This window comes from Schistocerca americana, chromosome 7 (genome assembly GCF_021461395.2).
Source record: "Schistocerca americana isolate TAMUIC-IGC-003095 chromosome 7, iqSchAmer2.1, whole genome shotgun sequence".
NCBI lineage: Eukaryota > Metazoa > Arthropoda > Insecta > Orthoptera > Acrididae > Schistocerca > Schistocerca americana.
Window position 1 is genome coordinate 388505550 of NC_060125.1, and position 23958 is coordinate 388529507.

The 23958-nt window shown below is 43.4% G+C and overlaps 1 protein-coding gene across 1 annotated transcript in view; it reads left to right on the forward strand.

Annotated features, from left to right (window-relative positions):
* The window catches only part of LOC124622273 (cytochrome P450 4C1-like), a 118498-nt gene that overhangs the window by 94082 nt on the left and 458 nt on the right, over positions 1-23958 (forward strand). Inside the window, exon 11 of the mRNA XM_047147936.1 lies at positions 4401-4580. Coding sequence (XP_047003892.1) covers positions 4401-4580 — 180 coding nt within the window. The remainder of the gene's footprint in view (positions 1-4400; positions 4581-23958) is intronic.

Sequence of the window (23958 nt, forward strand, 5' to 3'; positions counted from 1 at the left end):
AATGTAAAATCCAACGGCTGAAACGAGTATACAGCAAGCCCTCGAGCAGACCGCACTCCTCCATCAGAGAAAAGAATGAAAAGTGCAAAAAAAATTTCTTTTTTAGTTTACCAAACTTTGTTTAGACCTATTTATGTGCTGAGTCGGTCCATCCTACAATCGTTACTTTTTCAACCTCTTCACAGTTTTCCTAAGATTCTCTTAACCTTCAGTCTACGCTTCATCATTGCTAAATTGTTATGTGAGCCTATATCTCCTCGTGGGTACGCCCTAAAATCCAGTATCTGATTCGGAATGTCAATCTGACCATGACGTAATCCACCAGGACTCTTCCATATCTCCGGACCTTTTCCACGTATATCTCTTCCCCTTGTGATTCTTGAACAGAGTATTCGCTATTATTAACTAGAATTTATTGCAGAGCGCAGTTAGTCCTTCTCCTTCTTCATTTTTGCTCCCTAGCCCACATTCTTCCCTAACCCGTTCTTCTGCTCCTTCGACTCCAGCCGCATTTCATTCCCCCATCTTTATTAGATTTTCATGTTACGATCTGCATTACACGTTTAATATGAAGATATACTTTCTCTATCTCATTATCTTCGGCTTGCGACGTCGGCATATACTCTATTGGCCATTAAAATTGCTAAACCACGAAGATGACGTGCTACAAATGTGAAATTTAACCGACAGGAAGAAGATTATGTGATATGCAAATGAATAGCTTTTCGGAGTATTCATACAAGGTTGGCGCCGGTGGCGACACATACAACGTGCTGACATGAGCAAAGTTTCCAACCGATTTCTCATACACAAACAGCAGTTGACCGGCATTTCCTGGTGAAACGTTGTTGTGATGCCTCGTTTAAGGAGGAGAAATGCGTACCATCACGTTTCCGACTTTGATAAAGGTCACATTGTAGCCTATCGCGATTGCGGTTTATCGTATCGCGACATTGCTGCTCGCGTTGGTAGAGATCCAATGACTGGTAGCACAATATGGATTCGGTGGGTTCAGGAGGGTAACACGGAACGCCGTGCTGGATGCCAACGGCCTCGTATCACTAACAGTCGAGATCACGGGCATCTTGTCCGCATGGCTGTAACGGATCTTGCAGCCACGTCTCGATCCCTTAGTCAACAGATGGGGACGTTTGCAAGACAACAACCATCTGCACGAACAGTTCGACGACGTTTGCAGCAGTGTGGACTATCAGGTCGGAGCCCATGGCTGCGGTTACCCTTGACGCTGCATCACAGACAGGAGCGCCTGCGATGGTGTACTCAACGACGAACCTGGGTGCACGAATGGCAAAACGTCATTTTTTCGGATGAATCCAGGTTCTGTTTACATCATGATGGTCGCATCCGTGTTTGGCGACATCACGGTGAACGCACATTGGAAATGTGTATTCGTCATCGCCATACTGGCGTATCACCCGGCGTGATGGTAAGGGGTGCCATTGGTTACACGTCTCGGTCACCTCTTGTTCGCATTGACGGCACTTTGAACAGTGGACGTTACATTTCAGATGTGTTACGACCCGTGGCTCTACCCTTCATTCGATCCCTGCGAAAACCCACATTTCAGCAGGGTAATGCACGACCGCATTTTGCAGGTTCTGTAAGGGCCTTTCTGGATACAGAAAATGTTTGACTGCTGCCCTGGCCAGCACATTCTCCAGATCTCTCACCAATTGATAACGTCTGGTCAATGGTGGCCGAGCAACTGACTCGTCACAATACGCCAGTCACTACTCTTGATGAACTGTGGTATCGAGTTGAAGCTGCATGTACAGCTGTACCTGTCCACGCCATCCAAGCTCTGTTTGACTCAATGCCCAGGCGTATCAAGGCCGTTATGACGGCCACAGGTGGTTGTCCTGGGTACTGATGTCTCAGGATCTATGCACCCAAATTGCGTGAAAATGTGATCACATGTCAGTTCCAGTATCATATATTTTTTTCCAATGAATACCCGTTTATCATCTGCATTTCTTCTTGGTGTAGCACCTTTAATGGCCAGTAGTGTAGATGCATATATGTTAACCTGACCTATACTCTCCTAACGCGCGACTGCTACGGTCGCAGGTTCGAATCCTGCCTCGGGCATGGATGTGTGTGATGTCCTTAGGTTAGTTAGGTTTAAGTAGTTCTAAGATCTAGGGGACTGATGACCACAGATGTTAAGTCCCGTAGTGCTCAGAACCAAATGGTTCAAATGGCTCTGAGCACTATGGGACTTAACATCTGAGGTCATCAGTCCCCTAGAACTTAGAACTACTTAAACCTAACTAACCTAAGGACATCACACACATCCAAGCCCGAGGCAGGATTCGAACCTGCGACCGTATCAGTCGCGCGGTTCCGGACTGAGCGCCTAGAACCGCTAGACCACCGCGGCCGGCTGCTCAGAACCATTTGAACCATTTTTATACTCTCCTAAGCAAGTGTTGCATTGATATATGACCCACCTAAGTTCCACAAGTCCCTACAATTATTTGAACGTTATGCAATTCGCCTCGTTTCCCGCATTCTTTTATCTTCCACCACCCTCCTACCCATGGATCCTGTACCATCTTACCAAATTTCCACCTCTCCTCACCTACATCGAATACCTCTGCATATCCTACCCTATCTGCAAGCTACTCGAAGATTCTAGTAACCCTACTGTACCATCTCTAATGTCCGCCCCGATAGCTGAGTGGTCAGCGTGACGGATTGCTGTCCTACGGGCCCAGGTTCGATTCCTGGCTGGGTCGAGGATTTTCTCCGCTCAGGGACTGGGTGTTGTGTTTTCTTCAACAGAATCTCATACCCATCCGGCACGCAGGTCGCCCAATGTGGCGTCTAATGTAATAAGACCTGCACCAAGTCGGCCGGACCTGCCCCGTAAGGGGCCTCCCGGCCAATGACGCCCAACGCTCATTTCCATCATTTGTAATCGCTATTTGTGGTGTGCTGCCTCTTCTTTACAAACACATCCGCCTGTCCCGACCATACACTTACTCAATACCCTATCCCCAGCCAACTACCTCTCCCAGACAATGAGATCCGGCCTTATCCGACCTACCGACTACAACGCTTCGTCACCTATCCCAGCTTTTCGCTCTCCATCTCTCCCTATGCCTTTTTTCCTGATACTACTGATGCACCCCTACAGCAAACTCCTCCTTGCCTTCTGTCTTCCCACTATCCGCTCCAACACCTAACCCCATCTTTCTAGTTTCCGATTTAACGGAGCCGTATATTTTTCCACCCACATCCTTCAACATTGCTGAACACATTCTCTCCTCCCCAGATGCTTTTCTCCTCGGCTTTCAGTGAAACATTCATGGAGACTGTCACCTTTACTACGATGTGTTTTACAATGCATACACGAGAGACATTCAATAAGTAATGCAACACATTCTTTCTTCAGCCAATTTCACTTGAATAATGAGGAATTAGTTGTGGATCACCAGGGAAAATTGCCTCTTCAATCCCTATAGTTTCATGAAGTTCCGATGGGTGGCGGTACCTTATCTATCTTTCAAAATTACGTCTGTAACGAAGGTGCGTGTCAGGCAGACAGTTGCCAGTGAGTTTCCTTTCTCGACAAACTATTGCACGTTAGATACTCGTATGTGCTTGCAGAATGTCTACGTAGACTTGGCAGTGAACAAAAGCAAGGTGAGTCATTGGCGAGGCGTTTGTAATCACAGCAACAATTTCGCGAAGAACTTCTTCGATCTCCCGCGTTCACACGTGCGAACACTCTCATTTGAGGTGATCAACGGATCACAGTGAATTCCAGGCATAGAAATAACAATTTTCAAATAGTAATTTTGGCTTAATCAATTTATCTACTTTAAGGTGTAAGTGGTTGCAGATGACAAACTGTGGAACAAAACAGTCAGTGTAGAAACACAACACATCAGAGAAACCACACCATGTGCTAAAAAGGTATGAATTCACAATTAGTGTGTTTTTTTCAAATATCTGTAATTACGATTTAAAAACTAATAGTTACATGTGTACAAACAGTAAAGAACATTCTTTATCTTTAACAGATAAAATATAAAAGACCACTGAAGATGCTGCAACTGCTCGTGAAACATGTTTGTGTTAAGAAACAAAATTGTGTATTGCTAAAGGCGGACCCTATCCAAAAACATACGTAAAGAAATAAATGATTGAGGAATATACCTTAGCTAATAATTTTGTGAATAAGACGAGACTGTTTTATTGGAGTCTGATAATTCTCTTTTTCTGACATGTTACAGCAGCAAATGTAAGTTGGGCGGCCAGTCCTTAAGCCAAAAAAGATAGATGTTGTACAAAACGCAGATTTTTCCCACAAACTCCTAAATTAGTTATGCTGTGGATGAGACTCAGTTTCAAGAGCATCACGCATGTTGCAGGCGGATATAATATTCCTGAGGGAACCATGCTGACGATGAACATCATCCACACACATCGGGACCCCGACCACTGGCCGGACCCCGAACGCTTCGACCCAGACAGGTTCCTGCCGGAGAACATACAGAAGCGACACCCATTCGCCTTCGTACCGTTCAGCGGAGGACCACGCAACTGCGTTGGTGAGTCAGCTTGTCACAGCTCTCATTGTTGGCTCATTCTTTATTTTTCCGTATTAACGGTAGACATATCAGAGGATAGAACTACCTCTAACCTTCGCAAGCCGTTTTGTGGTGACAGATAATGAGTACTGCCGATATGACCATCAGTTTCTGAGTCGTTCGCAAATGGTGCGTGGGAAAGAAGACTGATAATTAGTATGAGCTCTAAATTCTCGTACATTCAAGATCATCACTTTCCACTCATGATCTTATCGTCAGTTATATGTGGGAGGAAATAATACATTGCTCGACTCTTCTAGTAGCGCACGTTGTTGTAATTGTGATCCTAAACTTCTCACTGGGCACAGTGCGTCTTTAACAGACGCTATCAATGTAATTGGATGAATATTCACATAACACTGTCGCACTTCCTAAACGAACCAGTGTTGCAGCGCGCCGCTCTTCTTTGGATAGTTTCCATCTTTCTAACTCCCCCCCCCCCCCCCCTGTAAGTGTCCTAGACTGACGACAACATTCAAGGATCAGTTGAACGACTTTTGTAAGTCCCGTCTTTCTGCTTACTGGATCCAGACTCCAGACACACAGTTGACCCGACAGTCCATTTGATCGACGCATTCCATTAGATGGCGCATTTCATATCGGTCTTCTACATCTACATTTATACTCCGCAAGCCACCCAACGGTGTGTGACGGAGGGCACTTTACGTGCCACTGTCATTACCTCCCTTTTCTGTTCCAGTCGCGTATGGTTCGCGGGAACAACGACTGTCTGAAAGCCTCCGTGCGCGCTCGAATCTCTCTAATTTTACATTCGTGATCTCCTCGGGAGGTATAGGTAGGGGGAAGCAATATATTCTGAAGCAATATATTCAGAAACGCACCCTCTCGAAACCTGACGACCAAGCTACACCGCGTTGCAAAGAGCCTCTCTTGCAGAGTCTGCCACTTGAGATTGCTAAACATCCCCGTAACGCTATCACGGTTACCAAATAACCCTGTGACGAAACGCGCCGCTCTTCTTTGGATCTTCTCTATCTCCTCCGTCAACCCGATCTGGTACGGATCCCACACTGATGAGCAATACTCAAGTATAGGTCGAACGAGTGTTTTGTAAGCCACCTCTCTTGTTGATGGACTACATTTTCTAAGGACTCTCCCAATGAATCTCAACCTGGTACCCGCCTTACCAACAATTAATTTTATATGATCATTCCACTTCAAATCGTTCCGCACGCATACTCTCAGATATTTTACAGAAGTAACTGCTACCAGTGTTTGTTCCGCTATCATATAATCATACAGTAAAGGATCCTTCTTTCTATGTATTCGCAATAAATTACATTTGTCTATGTTAAGGGTCAGTTGCCACTCCCTGCACCAAGTGCCAATCCGCTGCAGATCTTCCTGCATTTCGCTATAATTTTCTAATGCTGCAACTTCTCTGTATACTACGGCATCATCAGCGAAAAGCCGCATGGAACTTCCGACACTATCTACTAGGTCATTTATATATATTGTGAAAAGCAATGGTTTTTGTGACTACAGTCGTCATAATTGAGATAGCTGTAAACAACATTTGCAAATCTAAATTTTCGTAGTAGATACACACTTCCTGAAAGCCCTTTTAAATATCCACAACAGTTTCAAAGATATTCCATATTTCGTACTATCTCCCCTACTCAATCTAAATTTAGTAAATTTGTAAGTTTATGTTTGTGTTTCTAATTGAGTATCGATCGTGTGAAATGCCATAATAACGATAGTAATATAATTTTTAGTAACTTCTGTGGAATGATCTATACCGTAACATTCTAAAATCCAATATGACACTGGCACTCTCTGAACGCAACGTCTAACGTTTATTAAATGCGATGTTGTAAATGAAATTTGGGATATGACAGCGTCAGTGAGTGATAACTTGATAAATACTGTTTTGTCACACGAAAACTAAATAATGATTCCTACTGTGCTGCTTCAATACACGGAATTTATGTACTGAAATTGAGACTGTACCGTTGTCTGTTTACCTTTTCTGCGTAACTTCATTACCTTGGCCTGGAAACGGTAATAAGCAATTTGTTCCATGACTTTCGTTATTAGATGTTTGAACATGAGAAGTAGCTACTGTATCTGTGACAGACGCTACTCGACAGTGATATGGCAGGGAACGAGAGAGTCGACTTGCTGGTGGTTTCACTGGACAAATTTCAATTAATCATTTATTAATTAATAACCAAATCTAAAGATTATGCATAATTATGAATCGACTTCATCCTGGTTGATCACAACACTTTGACGCTGAGTACATTTCATCACGATTGTCCATAAGATAATAAATGATAGCAACACAACTTCAAGTCGAAATATACTTAAAGACATTTAACCCTAGGAATATGAATGTTTGCCCTCATTACTAACAGCAAACTACGTGTGGCTGTGATGTCCAGTGCTCATTATGCAGAAAACATAACAAAACTCACATAGACGTAGTATTAAGGCAAAATGATTCACCAAAGGTGATGAAAAAACTGAATGCTAATGTCCAATATAAAACCAAAGAGAGCAGTGATGACAAATTTTGAACTTATAGTTACTGTACTTTCGCAACCAGTTATACTTTCTGCTCTTAAATTGGGTATTTACAAGCACCCACCAATTTTTTAAAATAAATGTTCACGCAGAAACTTCACAGAATAAAACATGCTTAATTTATTTACGTCAGTTATATTACCTTAATGCAAATGGCGCTCTAAAGTTCACAGAATCAAGTGGTGACACATTTACAAGCAGACAAGAAATTTTTCAAAGTTCATGTCGAACACAAAACTCTACAAAAAGGAACATACTTGACATGTACATCATTAACTTAACACACATCGAAGTCTTTACATAGGCTTACACTAAACCTATCAGAATCGCGCGATAACAACCTGAGATCAGTAGCTTCACGTATGTGCAACCATCTAACAGACAACGCTGCACTATCAGCGTGATAAATATTTTGAGTATTGGACTGGCGAGAAGTTTCACAATTTGACGTCTGAATAAAACATATAACACCACGTAACACGCATGGTTACAGGCAAAATAGACAAATGACAAGTAACTTAAATGCTATATTCATCCACTAGGAGCAAATGAGAGCGAAGTTTCACACTTCCTAGTATTTGGTACATGGCACTGAATCAGTATCAGGCAGACAGCCTGCATTCAGTGCCGGTTATTCCAAGACGTCAATATGGGCGCTGTACTGAGTGCACACCACTGAGATATGGCAGACTAAAAGAAAGCCTGCACTCAGCGGTCACTGTAGAAGCCACAACTCTAATACACAGGTTGGCTGCTACCCAAGGCACTCTGTCTTGGGTAGCAGCCAGCAAATCGTATGTGCTCTTCCTCATTCATAAGCAGATCGTGACTGCTGCACCACAGTCTAATGCACACCAAAAAAGGTTTGCATCATCCCGGTTACCAGAAATCCTGGAGATAGACGTTTACTGTGGATATTGTATTACAGACACAGTCCCTTTGACTGTTCAGAGATGTCACTAAACCCGCCCAAAGATGTAAACAACCATGCATGAGCAGCGCCTACTAGACTTAGGGGGTCCGATAGGCGATCAGTTCCAGTCATTCCACCAGGAAGGAGATACACAGCTCATGTTGTCTGTAGTTCATCCACGCCTAGACGGACAATACCGCAGTTCGATCGCGACCGTATTGTTACTTCTTGCCAGGAAGGGCTCTCAACATGGGAAGTGTCCAGGCGTCTCGGAGTGAACCAAAGCGATGTTGGTCGAACATGGAGGAGATACAGAGAGACGGGAACTGTCGATGATATGTCTCGCTCAGGCCGCCCGAAGGCTAATACTACAGTGGATGACTCCTACCAACGGATTATGGACGGAGGAACCCTGACCGAAACACCACCGTGTTGAATAATGCTTTTCGTGCAGCCACAGGACGTTGTGTTACGACTCAAACTGTGCGCAATGTGATGCATGATGCGCAACTTCACTCCCGACGTCCATGGCGAGGTTCATCTTTGCAAACCATGAGACCATGCAGCGCGGTTCATGTGGGCCCAGCAACAATCCGAATTGACCGTTCAGTTTTGGCAGCACGTTCTCTTCACCGACGAGTGTCGCATATGCCTTCAACCAGACAATCGTCGCAGACGTCTTCGGATGCAACCCGGTCAGGCTGAACGCTTTAGATACACTGTCCAGCGAGTGCAGCAAGGTGGGAGTTCCCTGCTCTTTTGGGGTGGCATTATGTACGCCGCTGGTGGTCATGGAAGGCGCCGTAAAGGCTGTACGATACGTGAATGCCATCCTCCGACTGATAGTGCAACCATATCGGCAGTATATTGGCGACGCATTCGCCTCATGAACAAAAATTCGCGCTCCCATCGTGCACATCTTGTGAATGACTTCCTTCAGCATAACGACATCGCTTGACTATAGTGGCCAGCATGTTCGACAGACATGAGCCCTATCGAACATGCCTGGGATACATTCCAAAAAGGGCTGTTTATGGACGACGTTACCCACCAATCACTCTGAGTAATCTACAGCTAATCGCCGTTGAGGAGTGGGACAAATTTGGAACTTGAGGATAGCATGCCACAACGAATACAGGCATGCATCAATGCAAGAGAACGTGCTACTGTGTATTAGAGGTGCCGGTGTGTACATCAATCTGGACCACCAACTCTGCAGGTCTCGTTGTATGGTGGTACAACATGCAATGTGTGGTTTTCATGAGCAATAAAAGTGGCGGAAATGGTGTTTATGGTGATCTTTATTCCAGTTTTCTGTACAGGTTCCGTAACTCTCGGAAACGAGGTGATGAAAAACATTTTTGGTGTGTGTGTATATACAGTCACGACACTCTCTGGTTTGAAAGTTGTTACCGTTTCACAGCTAGATCGACAATAGCGCTTCCAGGAAGTGAAAAAGCAGACAGTCACATCCGTTGTAAGAGTCATGCATGTTTTTAATTACTTTTCAATATAAGTAACGAAATAGTAGTTATATTTTTGCGTTCCATGTATTAGTAAATTACAAAGAGACATGAATTATCGTGAAATAAGCGTAAACACATCCGACTTTCACAGATTCAGTGCCATGATGTACAACTTGTTACTAAATAAATACTTTCGATTGTGTGTACGTTTTGCAGCGTACTCCACTTACAGTCACTTTAACTGCACCTACAAAAATTATGGACTCTAATGATTCGCCCCACTTTCTGACATACGAATATTTTTGTAAATGTAATTACCTTTGCTTCAAAAGCGAATGTCTTGAAGATTCATGCCGGTTGCGGGTCAGTTGTAGTGACAATACTAAAATTGGTTTCTTCTCTGATGAGGAACTTTTATTTCTTTTGACGTTTTATTATGAAGCCGGTCGGCGTGGCCGTGCGGTTCTAGGCGCCTCAGTTTGGAACCGCGTGACCGCTACGGTCGCAGGTTCGAATTCTGCCTCGGGCATGGATGTGTGTGATGTCCTTAGGTTAGTTAGGTTTAATTAGTTCTAAGTCCTAGGCGACTGATGACCTCAGCAGTTAAGTCGCATAGTGCTCAGAGCCATTTGAACCATTTTATTATGATGTGTATGCGGTTTTCCCATCAGTTATTGGTGTGGTGGCATATTTACACATTAAATTATGTTGGTATTCCATTTCACACAAGTTTTTAACGTTCCACGGTCACTGATTTTACTGGAAGTGTAGCAAATAAAACTTCGCATTTCTGGGAAGATATATGTCTTTCTAAAAAAAAAAAAAGAAGTGGGATCTTCCGGTGTTTATTAGCAGTTTTTTGTTATTAACTGGAAACATTATTCATAAATATCCGCATGTTACAAGAAAATCGTAAATGAACTGTCCTGTAATGTACCGTTTCATACCCTCGCGAGTCTTAGAAAACTAGACAATGACAAACATGGCGACTTTTTAAGTTACTGTCGATTTTTATGGCGTTTCATGCACTCCCTTCTGTGAAAACTGTGTTACAAACTAATAAAAATACTAGTGCTTGTAATCGTCCGATATCGTACTCAGAGGTGTCACTTGCTGGCCACTTGGCGCGCTGCAATCACAGTGGGTAGTAAAAAGGCGATGGAGTGTTGTGACTGTCATGTTAGACTGTGGCTACACTTCTGCCTCGGCCACAGACAACAAGCTCCACAGTGCACTTGTGACAAGAGTCTCTGATATTGATGCCCAGACACGTGCTGGCACGTCTTAGACAGCTTGACCATCAGCAATCAAGACTTTGTGGGGTTAGCTGAAGTATGTTAAGTCTACGTGCAGTTATGAAACAATTTTGGAATTATATAGACTATGATATAAGGTCACTCCTCCCTGAAAGTATCCAAAACCCATTAATCATGGCTCCAAAACTGCAGTATTACCTGTGCAGCGGAGATCTCCCCTGCTCTGACATAGTACCTGTAAACAATCAACGAGCGGCATGTATTCCTGAAATAAATCACGCTTCTGTCCAATGCACTGCTAAGTAAACGTCCATCACAGTACATCACGCTATCTGCAAAGCGTACACAAAGATTCAAGAATTATCACACGACTGCGGAATGCTTGTTTAGAATGGTCATCCTCAGTCAGCTTTCAATCATCAAGCGAAAATATAGAGGTTTCGGATCAAATAAATGGAAAACTCTTCCCTGTCTAAAACTATATTAGAACTCAGAAAACACACTGATAGTTTCAGTTACAGTTGAATGAGAACTCTATGTTTGTCGCTAACAATCATGTATTCACAAGTCTGAAACGGAAAACAGTATTGGGGCATTAAGCAACTGTGACAAAAAGTTGTCTTTGCATTCGGTGCATTTAAAAAGGTGCAGAGTGTTTTAAGTACGACGGCTGTCTGAAAAATAATGCCTCCACCTTCATAACTCTTCAACAGTTGGCAGCATTGGTATGCAGCAGGCACCGGCTTGTTCCGTAGCATCTTCTCTACTGCTCCAGTTGGCGGGAAGCCTTAGCATTGAGCGGCTGTGTTGTCACAGTGTTAAGTATGAAACCCTGCGCAGACGGTCGGTCAATGCGATTTAAGCAACGTCCAGTCATTGAATTCTCTACAGGAGAAGGTGTCACTCCAAAGGATATTCATCAGAGAATGAAAACAGTTTATGGTGGTTGTGTTGATGTGAGTACCGCGCGTCTTCATTCTCGTAACGCGAGAGGAGTTCCTGGCGAATTTCAAGTCTGTGCACTTTCATTTCAGGAGTCAGCATCCGGGGTACCCACATTGCACAGATCTTCCGATAGCCAAGCAAAGCAATACTGTAACCCACACGTATTTGTGAAATGCCGATTGTGCTTGCAAGTTCTCTCTGAGTGATACGAAAATTGTCCTGAATCGGTCTGTCAATATTTTGCTTGTGAAGTCGATGGCTGCTGTCACAGGACGTCCAACTCTTCGTTTGTCTTGCAGGTCAGATATTTTAGCCTCAACACCTTTAAGCTTACTCTCCCACCGACACACAGACTCACATCAACACAATCACCATAAATTGCTTTCATTCTCTGATGAATCTTCTGTCAAAAATTCAATGACTGCACTTTGTTTAAATCGCATTGACCGACCGTCTGTGCAGAGATCCATACTTTTCATTGTAACAACACAACCGTTCAATTCTAAGGCTTCCCACCAACTGGAGCTGTAGAGAAGAGGCTACAGAACAAAACAGTATCTGCCACAAACCAATGCTGCCAGCTGTTAAAGAGTTACGAAGGTGGAGGCATTACTTTTCAGTCAATCCACGTATTTCTTGAACACATGTTACCTCAGTGCTAGTGATCGCAGGAAAAAGCAGAGTTTATGATACTTCTCGCCTAATTTCATAAATATAGACATGAAAGACAGCATCTCACAGAAGAGTCTCCACAGTACGATCGTCGACAAAACAGAGTCATAAGTTTCGCTGGAAAGAAGGAAGTGACATCTGCACGTAACTATATCTCTTAAGTATTCACTGCATTCCACCGTTGGATGATTGGTATAGCAACTGAATTTCGTGGTTATATTTCCAATATAACAGTAACTCTCTTTGCCAAAGGGATTTAATCCAAGAGTGTGTTCATGTACAGAACTCCTTGTGGCAGAAATCACAAAAATTACAGCCATTTCTTATAATGCAGACACCTCACGGTTTAAACAGCAGAAGGGAGGCAGGAAAATTAGTGTTTAACGTGTCATCAACGATGATGTCATTGAAGATGGTGTACCAATTCGGATTAGGAAAGCCTGGGGACAAAAATCAGCAATACCCATTCAAGTAAAATATCCTGGAATTCTCCCTAAGCTGTTTAGAAAAATTAGAAAACTTAAATCTGAATTGACTTTTGTGGATTTGAATTGTCGCCCTGTCCAATTCGTGTCCAGTGGCCTACCACTGCGACACCTCCCTCAGTAACAACAGAAGTCTAAAAAAGCACTATTTCCATTTCTTAATACCTTACAGAGTAGATCCTTTGATGGAAGTATTCAAAATTGGAGCCTCACTGAGTCTAACATTCACTGATTGACGATATCCAGTACAACATGAAATAGACAGATGTGTTCCAATCTCTGTCTTCCCTTACAGTTTTTCCCTTCTACATCTCCCTCTAGTCCGATGGAAGTCATTCCCTGATGTCTTAATAGATGTCCTATCATCCTGTCGCTTCTCCTTGCCACTGTTTTCCTCATATTCCTTTCCTCTCCGGTTCTCTGCAGAATCTCCTCATTCCTTACACTATCAGTCCATCTCAGATGCTTCGGTTCTCTTCTGTTGCGGTTTTGTCAAAGAACATGTTTCAGTACCATACAATACTGTGCTCCAAACGTACAACCTCAGAAATTTCTTCTTTAAATTAAGGCCTATGTTTGACACTAGCAGGCTTCTCTTGGCCGGGAACGCCCTTTTTGCCAGTGCTAGTCTGCTTTTGCTGTAACCCCAGCTCCGGTCGTCACAGGTTATTTTGCTGCCTAGAAAGCAGAATTCCTTAACTTCATCTAATTCATGACCATTAATCCTGATATTAAGTTTCTCGCTGTTCTCATTTCTACTACTTCTCATTATTTTCGTCTTCTTTCGATTTACTGTCAGTCCGTATTCTGTACTCATTAGATTGTTCATTCCACTCAGCAGCTCATTTAATTATTCTTCAGTTGCGCTAAGCATAGTGATGTCATCAACGAATGGTATCATTGATATTCTTTCACCTTTAATTTTAATATCACTCCCGAACCTTTCTTTTATTTCCATCATTGTTTATTCGGTGTGCAGATTGAAGAGTACGGGCGAAAGACATCATCACTGCCTTACACCCTTTTTAATCCAAGCACTTCGTTCTTGGTCGTCTATTCATGTTATTCCCTCTTGGCTCTTGTACATATTGTATATCACTCGTCTCTCTCTATAGCTCACCCCTATTTTTCTCGAAATTTCGAACATCTTGCACCATCTTACATTGTCGAACGCATTTTCCAGGCTGACAGATCCTGTGGACGTGCCAGTCTTAATTTTTATTTAGTCTTGCTTCCATTATCAACCGCAGCGTCAGAATTGCATCTCTGGTGACTTCCTTTTCTTTGGGAAAACTGATCGCCATCTATCACATTCTCAGTTTCCTTTTCTATTATGTATATTATTTTTGTCGGCAGCTTGGATGCATGAGTCGTTAAGCTGATTGTGCGATAATTCTCGCACTTGTGAGCTCTTCCAGTCTTCGGAAGTGTGTGGATGATATTTTTCTGAAAGTCAAATTGTATGTTGCCAGATTCATTCAGAATGAGATTTTCACTCTGCAGCGGTGTGTGCGCTGATATGAAACTTCCTGGCAGCTTAAAACTGAGTGCCAAGCCGAGACTCGAAATCGGGACATTTGCCTTCATCTGAGCTCCCAAGCACGACTCACGAACCGCCCTCTTAGCTTCAATTCTGCCAGAACCTCGTGGCTAAGCCATGTCTCCTCAATATCCTTTCTTCCAGGAGTGCTAGTTCTGCAAGTTTCGCAGCAGAGCTTCTGTGAAGTTTGGAAGGTAGGAGACGAGGTACTGGCAGAACTGAAACTGTGAGGATGGGTCGTGACTCGTGCTTGCGTAGCTCGGGCAAAGGTCCCAGTTCCAGTTTCGGGCTGGCATACAGTTTTAATCTGCCAGGAAGTTTCAGATTCATTCATTCGACACACCAGAGAGAATAGTCTTTTTGTTGCAACTTCTCTCAATGATTTTAGATATTCTGATGGAATATTATCTCTCCCTTCTGCCGTATTTGATCTTAAGTCCTCCAAAGTTCTTTTAAGTTCTGATTCTAATACTTGAACCACTACCTCCTCTAAATCGAATCCTGTTTCTTCTTCTGTCACCTCAGACAAATCTTTCCCCTCATAGAGGCCTTCAATGTAATCTTTCTAGCTATGCGCTCTCCTCTCTGCATTTAACAGTGGAATTTCCCTTGCAATCTTAATGTTAGCACCCTTGCTTTTTATGTCACTGAAGGTTGTTTCGACGCTCCTATATACTCAGTCAGTCCTGCTAATAGTCATTTCTTTTTCGATTTCTTCACATTTTTCATGCAGCCATTACGCCTTAGCTTCCCTGCATTTCCTATTTATTTCATTTCTCAGTGACTTGTATTTCTGTTTTTTTAAGACTTTTGCACTTCCTTCTTTCATCGATTGGCTGAAGTATTTCTTCTGTTGCCCATGTTTCTTCGCTGTTACCTTCTTTGTACCTATGATTTTCTTTCCATCTTCTGTGATTGCCCATTTGAGAGATGTCCATTCCTCTTCAACTGTACTCCCTGCTGAGCTATCCCTTATTGCTGTATCTATAGCCTTAGAGAACTTCAAGTGTCTCGTCTTCCCTTACTACTTCTTTGTGCGTTGATTCTTCCTGTCTTATCTCTTGATCTTCATTTTTCTCTTCATCACTACTACATTGTGATATGAGTCTATAATTGCTCCTAGGTACGCATTACAATGATTTCGGAATCTCTCTCTGAGCATGATGTAGTCTAACTGAAACCTTCCCTATCACCCGGCCTTTTCCTAGTATACCCCTCCTTTCGTTATTCTCGAACAGAGTATTCGCTATTACTAGCTGAAATTTATTACAGAACTCAGTCTTTCTCCTCTCTCATCCCTTGTCCCAACCCATATTCTCCTGTAACTATTTCTTCCACTCCTTCCCCTAGAAATGCATTCCAGTCCCCCATTACTATTAGATTATCATTTTCCTTTGTGTATTGTATTACCTTTCAATATGGACATATACTTGTTCTCTGTCTTCACGTTCAGCTTGCGTCGTCGGCATTAAACTTTAACTATAGTTATCGATGTTGCTTTACTGTCGATTCTGATAAGAACAATCGTAGCACTGAATTGTTCACAGTAACATATTCTCTCCCCTACCTTCCTATTCATCACACATCCTACTCCAGTTGTACTATTTTCTGTTGCTGTTTATAGTACCCTGTACTCACCTGACCGGAAATCTTTGTCTTCTTTCCACTGATCCTTACTGTACCTAGATTAAGCCTTTGCACTTTCCTTTTCAGATTTTCTAACTTCCCTACCACATTCAAGCTTCTGACATTCCACGCCCCGACTCGTGATACGTTATCCTTTCGTTGATTACTCAGACTTCTTCCCATGGTCATATCCCCCTTGACATTCCACTGGGAGACTATTCCAGAATCTTTTGACAATGGAGAGATCATCATGACACTTTTCCAGTTACAGGCCGCATGTTCTGTGGATAGACGTTATGTGTCTTTCATGCAGTGGTTTCCATTGCCTTCTGCATCCTCATGTCGTTGATCATTGCTGATGCTTCCGCCTTTAGGGGGTCGTTTCCCACCCAAGGACAAAAGAGTGCCCTGAATCTCTGTCCGCTTCTCTGCCCTGTTTGGCAAGACTGTTGCCATAATGAGGGTGACTTGTTATGCTCGAAGTCTTCAATTGCCAATGATCATTATTAATCAAAATTTAAGCGGTTGTGGTTTTCGAACCCGGGACCGAGAATATTTCTTTTTTTTTTTTTTTATTTTGTTCGCTAATGCTCATTCCGTTTGGTCTAGGCGGACGTCATAGGACATCCATTCAAGTTGACCGTTGATTCGTTTACTCAGTATTTTTATTACAGAGGGCCAGCGCCCCTCTGACTGAACACGCTGAGCTACCGCATTGTGAAAGCTAATAAGCGCCATCAAACAATGAAGAGTTAACTGGATGGGGCCAAGCTACACCTCGCAACTCATGCTGACAAATGCGTGTGGGGCAACTGTAGATCATTCGACAGACGTCCAGTCAATCCTCCGAAGGGCAAGAGGTAAGACGGCCAACGACTCCGCCCCAAGCGTTCAAGGCAGTAGCAAGCGGGCGGCCGCAGGGCAACTCCGGTCGTGCCTGAAATACCGCGGCCCGCCCAGTGGCACACTGACGCCCCCTGACACTGAACACGAAACACTTCCGGAGCCCTTTAATCTGGTGTTGAAGCAATGTGCGGAAGATTGTTACATACATACCCCGAAAACGCCACAAGAATTAAAGCACCTACGGAGAAAAAATAACATGTACTAGCCAAGATTTTCATTACGTAGACAGATGTGATTTTAGAGAACATGTGAACGTTTTGTGTTGGATTTTGAAGCGGCAAAGAAGCATCAGATTGAGAAGGAGCGACAGATTGGAGGGTGGTGTCACGAGTAGTATTAGCCCATCATCCGTCCTCTGTAGGCATGAGTAAATTTATTGGATGAGATGAAAAAAGCACTGGAATGCAGACTTTCTGTAGAGCAATTCGGACTTTAGGTGGCTTCTGCGTCCCCAGTAGGTCTGCCTCGCATGAGATATTATGGAGTGTGGAACATGGAATAGTTCCGTTCGGACTTAAGATTTTACGCATTGACCGAAGCTCAATTTTACTGCTGAAGATTAATTAATTCACACTCTCTTAGCCGGTACTAACAACCGAGAATGATATGAAAAAATAATTACTAATGTTTCCTGAAACATTTATGCTAATGAAGGAAAGAAGTTCCTTATCGCTTCGCCATCGCTATATACACTAAAAACTAAACTCCGCGCGAACAGGCCTTGGAATGCCCAACAGTAGCGACCGGCCGCCGTGTCATCCTCAGCCCACAGGCGTCACTAGATGCGTATATGGAGGGGCATGTGGTCAGCACTCCACACTCCCGGCCGAATGTCAATGTACGAGGCCGGAGTTGCTACTTCACAATCAAGTAGCTCCTCAGTTTGCCTCACGAGGGCTGAGTGTACCCTGCTTGCCAACAGCGATCGCCAGACCGGATGGTCACCCATCCAAGTGCTAGCCCAGCCCGACAGCGCTTGACGTCGGTGATCTGATGGGAACCGGTGTTACCATTGCGGCAAGGTCATTAGCGTTATGTGCACTACCTAACAAAATAAAAGAAGTAACACCCGTAAGACAATATTGGATGCAATGTAACTTCGTATATCTACAACCCATCTACGGGTGTCCAAGGTATTAGAGTTGCATTTCTCTGTGGCAAGTAGAACTGCCACCAGAGTTCGTTACTGTTGTTGGTGTGTAGTATTGTTAAAATGCTTCGTAGGTTATACAATCTAGTGCTCATGAACAAACTCATATATTCAGTTATTACTGTGAAAGACACAGAGATGTTGCGTATTTCATTGAGTCTGAAATGCTGCTCATTGGCGTTCTCTGTTTGATCTACTGGTCGAATCGTGCATCACCCAGAGTTTTGAGGCATTCGCCCGTGATAGTGATGTTGGACGGCATTGGAATGTCAGGGCAGCTATACTATCAAGATTTCGCTCGACGACGTCTGATCGCCACAATGGAGCGCAGCCGTATTGTGCAGCAATCATATCGTAAACCCAACACATCTGTGCATATTATCGAAGGACAATTAAGGAACTCTCAGCAAAATTTTGTGTCGGTTGATGAATGGAGTCGCGCAGTGACGAATCGCCGTTCTTCACTGCCCCAGGTGACCATCGTAGGCGAATATGTTGGCGACCTAAGGAGAAGTTCCATCCGTGCAACAATTTAGTGAGGCACAACTGTGTTACTCCCCATGACGTGGTGTTGCGAACCACCGCGTGAAACTTCAGGTCATGGCTGGTTGTGACTTGGGGAGCCCTCACGGTTCAGCGATTCCTGACGGACATCCTTCATCCTCATATGTTATCTCTCACTCAATGGAAACGTGGTGATAGTTTCCAATACGACAATGTATGTCCACACACGGCACACGTCTTTATTAACTGTCCGTGTGATGTTGAGGTGCTCTTGTGGCCAGCAATATCCTCAGATCTGTCTCCGATAGAACGGGGGCCACCTGTGACGTCGACTGCTTCCCAGTATCATGATATTAAGAACCAGTGACAACAGTTGCTGGTCAGTCTGCCTCAGGAGAAGATACAAAGGCTTTATCATACTTTTCCTAACTGAATTGCCGCGCGGTGTAGCCGCGTGGTCTTGGGCGTCCTGCCACGGTTCGCGCAGTTCCCCCCGTAGGAGGTTCGAGTCCTACCTCGGGCATGGGTGCGTGTGTTATCCTTAGCGTAAGTTAGTTTAAGTTAGATTAAGTGGTGTGTAAGTTTAGGGACCGATGACCTTAGCAGTTTGGTCCCATAAGATCTTACCACAAATTTCAAATTTCAAATTTCTAGCTGAATCCGTGCAGACATTCGGGATGAGCGGGTGCAACTTCATACTGACAAGTGGGTTCATATTGCCAAGTTGTTTGTGAATTTTACTCGAATTTTTAATCATTGAAATACTTCACACACCTTCTCAGTCCATGAAATTTCATCTCATTTCCCCCTGCCTTCCTTGGTACTTCACTTGTTTGGTGCAGGCAATGTATATTAAAATATAGCTTCCTGTAGATCGTTAAATAATTCATTACGTGTTCGGCCTATTCCATCTTCTATTGAAACAGTTCAACTCAAATAGGTTGTACTTTTCGCTGATTTCATATTGCGGTGTGAAGGTATTTTTGCAATACCAAAGGTAATTGGAATGGCAAACGAAATAAATCGTATTTAGATTATTGCTGTGAAACCACCAGAGAACATCGGTCCCTGATCAACCGCCGATATTTTAGAGATGGATTTCGGGTACCCCGTACAGCTCACAAGGGAATGGTCCATTCTGACATATCGAAACCTACCCTGGTATTTTATACGTAGAATGAATACAGAGGAACAAAAGCAGTGTCAAAATTTTAGCTGCTAAGACGCACTGCAAGTAGTTTTAGGAAACATGTTGAGGGCACTCATTTTTGCAGCGTAAAGTACCGCGCATAGAGTACTTGGTACAGCCCTTCCTCCCTGTGTGCATACTTACCTATTTCAAACACCTAAACTATACAAAACATGTCCTGTACTTTACATACCTGGAATAACTTGCAGGTAATATCGACAGCTAAACATTCGTGAAGGTAGCTTATAAGAGGGTAATCGACTACTCCATCTGCCTCTGCATCGCGTAAACTTTGTTCTGTGTGGTATTATATTTTATCTGTTTGTGTATCGTGTTCTCTCAGGAGGAATTGGGGACCAGCCTAGCATTTGCCTAAACGAGCATGGGCGACCGCCTAAACACCACACCGATCATGGTCGATGTACCACCTCACGTTGCTAATCCACCACACGGGTTCGAGGCGTGTCTGTTGACTTTCCTGTCTGCGCATTATGTTAAAGGAGCCCATATGCAGGGTGAAGAAATAATACAACACCTGGTGGTCGGCCTGCGATTAATGGCCAAAAAGATATCTAGGAAAACCTTGTTTCGCCAATAGTTTTAATAGAAACGCGATTTAAAGACGAGGCTCTGGCAACGCTGTAACTGCGTGTGGCGTGGCCAAAAACAGATAGCATGAGCTCTGCGCTGTGCTGGGGCTGTCCTATTAGTTCAGTGAGACGAAGCGGTGCTGTGGGGAACGGATATGCGGCTTTCGCGCCAATCATTTTTTTCAGTTGAAACATGAAATAGTATCCAATTAACACCTCCACAATGCGTATCTTGCGTATGTCTTTCTACTACTGTTATCTGTGCTGTATTTAAACATTAAAACAAAACATGAACTTCTTACAGACCTAACCGACCATTTTGTTTCGTCCATGACACAAATCAAGCAAACAGAAAATAATAGTGGATACAATAACATCGTCTGTATCTAATGAGATATAAAAAACACAATAGGTAGGCTACACTAGATAGCACATTATACTATGCACAATAATTCCATTCTGTACGTTTGACGTTCAGTCTTATCCTCAGAGTATGCAGACACAACAGCGCCTTTCTTAGCAATCATATACAACCGCTCACTTAACGAAAGGTCTGTTCCTAAAGACTGGAAAGTAACAAAGTCACACCAATATTCACGAAAGGAAACAAGAATATCCCATTGAATTACAGACCCATATCACTGACCCCATTTTGAAGCATATACTGTACTCGAACATTATGAATCACCTTGAAGAAAATGATTTATTGATACATAACCAACACGGAATCGGAAAATATCGTTCTTGTGCTGAGCGCTGTCGACAAGGGATCTCAGATCGATTCCATATTCCTAGATTTCCAGAAGGCTTTTGATACCGTTCCTCACAAGCGACTATTAATCTGATTTCGTGCATAGGGCGTATCGTCTCAATTGTGTGACTGGATTCGTGATTTACTCTCAGAGAGGTCACAGTTCGTAGTGATAGACGGTAAATCATCGAGTAGAACATAAGTGATATCTCGTGTTCCAAAAGGTAGTGCATAGGCCCTTTGCTGTTCCTAATTTACATAAATAGTCTACGTGATAATCTGAGCAACCCCCTTAGATTATTTGCAGATGACGCTGTAATTTACCGTATAGTAAAATCATCAGATTGTCAATTCCAATTACAAATTGATCTAGAGAGAATTTGTGTATGGTGTGAAAAGTGGCAATTGGCACTAAACAAAGAAAAGTGCGAGGTCATCCACATGGGTACTAAAGGAAATCCGATAAATTTTGGATATACAATAAATCACACAAATCTAAGGGCTGTCAGTTCGACTACATACCTATGAATTACAATTACGAGCATCTTAAATTTGAAAGACCATATAGCTAATATTTTGGGGAAGGCGAAACAAAGACTGCGTTTTGTAGACGGAACATTTAGAAGATGCGACAACCCACTAAAGAGACAGCCTACATTACATTTGTCCGTCCTCTACTGGAATATTGCTGGGCGGCGTGGGATCCTTACCAGGTAGGACAGACGGAGGACATCGAAAAAGTTCAAAGAAGGGCAGCTCGTTTCGTGTTATCACGCAATAGGGGTGATAGTGTCTCTGATTTTATACGCGAGTTGGGGTGGCAGTCACTGAAACAAAGGCGGTTTTCTTTGCGGCGAGATCTATTTACGAAATTTCAATCACCAACTTTCTCTTTTGAATGGGAAAATATTTTGTTGACACGCACTTACGTAGGGAGAAATGATCATCTTAATAAAATAAGAGAAATCAGAGCTCGAACGGAAAGATTTAAGTGCTCCTTTTTCACACGCGCCATTCGAGAGAGGAATGGTAGACAAGTAGTATGAAAATGGTTCGATGAACCCTCTGCCAGGCACTTAAGTGTGAATTGCAGAGTAACTATGTAGATGCAGGTGTAGATGTACGTATACGCACAAGCAACGTTCATTTTAGAGAAGTTTTTCAAATCGACCACCTTGCATTTGCAAATACTTCACCACTCGCTGGCTCATACTTTGCTGGACTCTACTCATCACACCTGCATCCACTATTGCTGAAGTGTCATTCACGCGAGCTGCTAGGTCCTGTACATCCTTGGATGGGACACTATAAAATTTTTCCTTTAAGTGTCCCCACAAACAAAAATCTGATCGATTTAGGTCCGGGGAACGTGGAGGCCAAAACGTTGAACCTCCACGTCCAATTGATTTCCTTGGGGAATAAACATTTACATAGTTATATTCATTCCAAAGGGTGGCGGTGTACCGTCATGCTGAAAAATAGCTGTAGCCGAACATTAAGTGGAACGTTTTCTAATGCAAAGGCGAAGTATTGCAAAGAAACGTACTCTGCAGGAGCTTACTGAACTTGTCCGGTAACAGGCAAGGGCCTGGAAGCATCTCTCCCACGATTCCAGCCCACATCGTTGTGCCACAGCGTGCTTGAAAGTCACGTTCATGGGTAATTTGTGGGCTCTGCTTCAGCCAATAATGTCTGTTCTGGGGGCTTGAAAATACCTTACGACTGAAGCTAGGCTCGTCATTCCATTCAAGTTATATATAAAATGTTCGTTATCTTCCACTGGGTGCAGAATCCATTCACTAAACTGTACTCGTCGAATGCGGTCTTCTGGCCGCTGGTGTTGAGTTAACACGTAATGATCTGAGTGCAGTTCTTCATCGTGCAACAGCTCAACAACTAGTCTTTGACATATCTGGAACTGCCTTGCGACATCAAGGGTACTTCGTCGAGGTGACTGGTTAACGGTTTCAAGAAACGCATCCTCTGTCTGTGGAGTACGTTTTATTCCTGGACGATCTATGTCCATTACTGCGGAAAAATGTTACCGTTTACCCGAAGGCGTAGCTCCAGGTGACGAAACATATTCTTACCGGCATGATACCTTTAAGGGTATCGTGCAGCATACGTACGAGCAACAATAGCAGCAGTAGTTGCGTTATCGGATGCACCCAGCACCAAAAGCATATCGACGAATTCATTGTTTGTGTACTATATCTGCCCCCGTCGGAGGTTCGAGTCCTCCCTCGGGCATGGGTGTGAGTGTTGTCCTTAGATTAAGTTATATTAAGCAGTGCGTAAGCTTAGGAACCGATGACCTCAACATTTTGGTCCCATAAGACCTTATCACAAATTTCCAATTTGTACTCTACCGGGAAGTCTCCCTACATGAACTAGGCAGGACCAATCATGGTTGTGCGCGGTTAGTAGACACACGGGTGCAGTTTAGTGGATTTCACTGTCATGTGACAGAATATTTTCTTGTGACAAAATGATTTCCTTCTTCTAAACGACGAGATCTAGCGCACAGAAGCAACCCTAGCTACATGGTGGATGTCTGCTTGATGTCCCAGCAGACTGCTTAGTGAGATACGACGGCTGGTACGGTAGTACGGTGTGATACAGGTTCTAAAGATTCCCCTGTACATTCTCCCATGCGCCGCACTATGTGACCGTTGCCAGCTCCTCGTTTTCATACATTTGTTTTCAAAACGCACCCGACCTGATTTTTGAAGATAATGTTTGGTCTTGAATCTGGGTGAGAAATCGTATGCAGACCTCCAAGTGCGGCATTGTTTC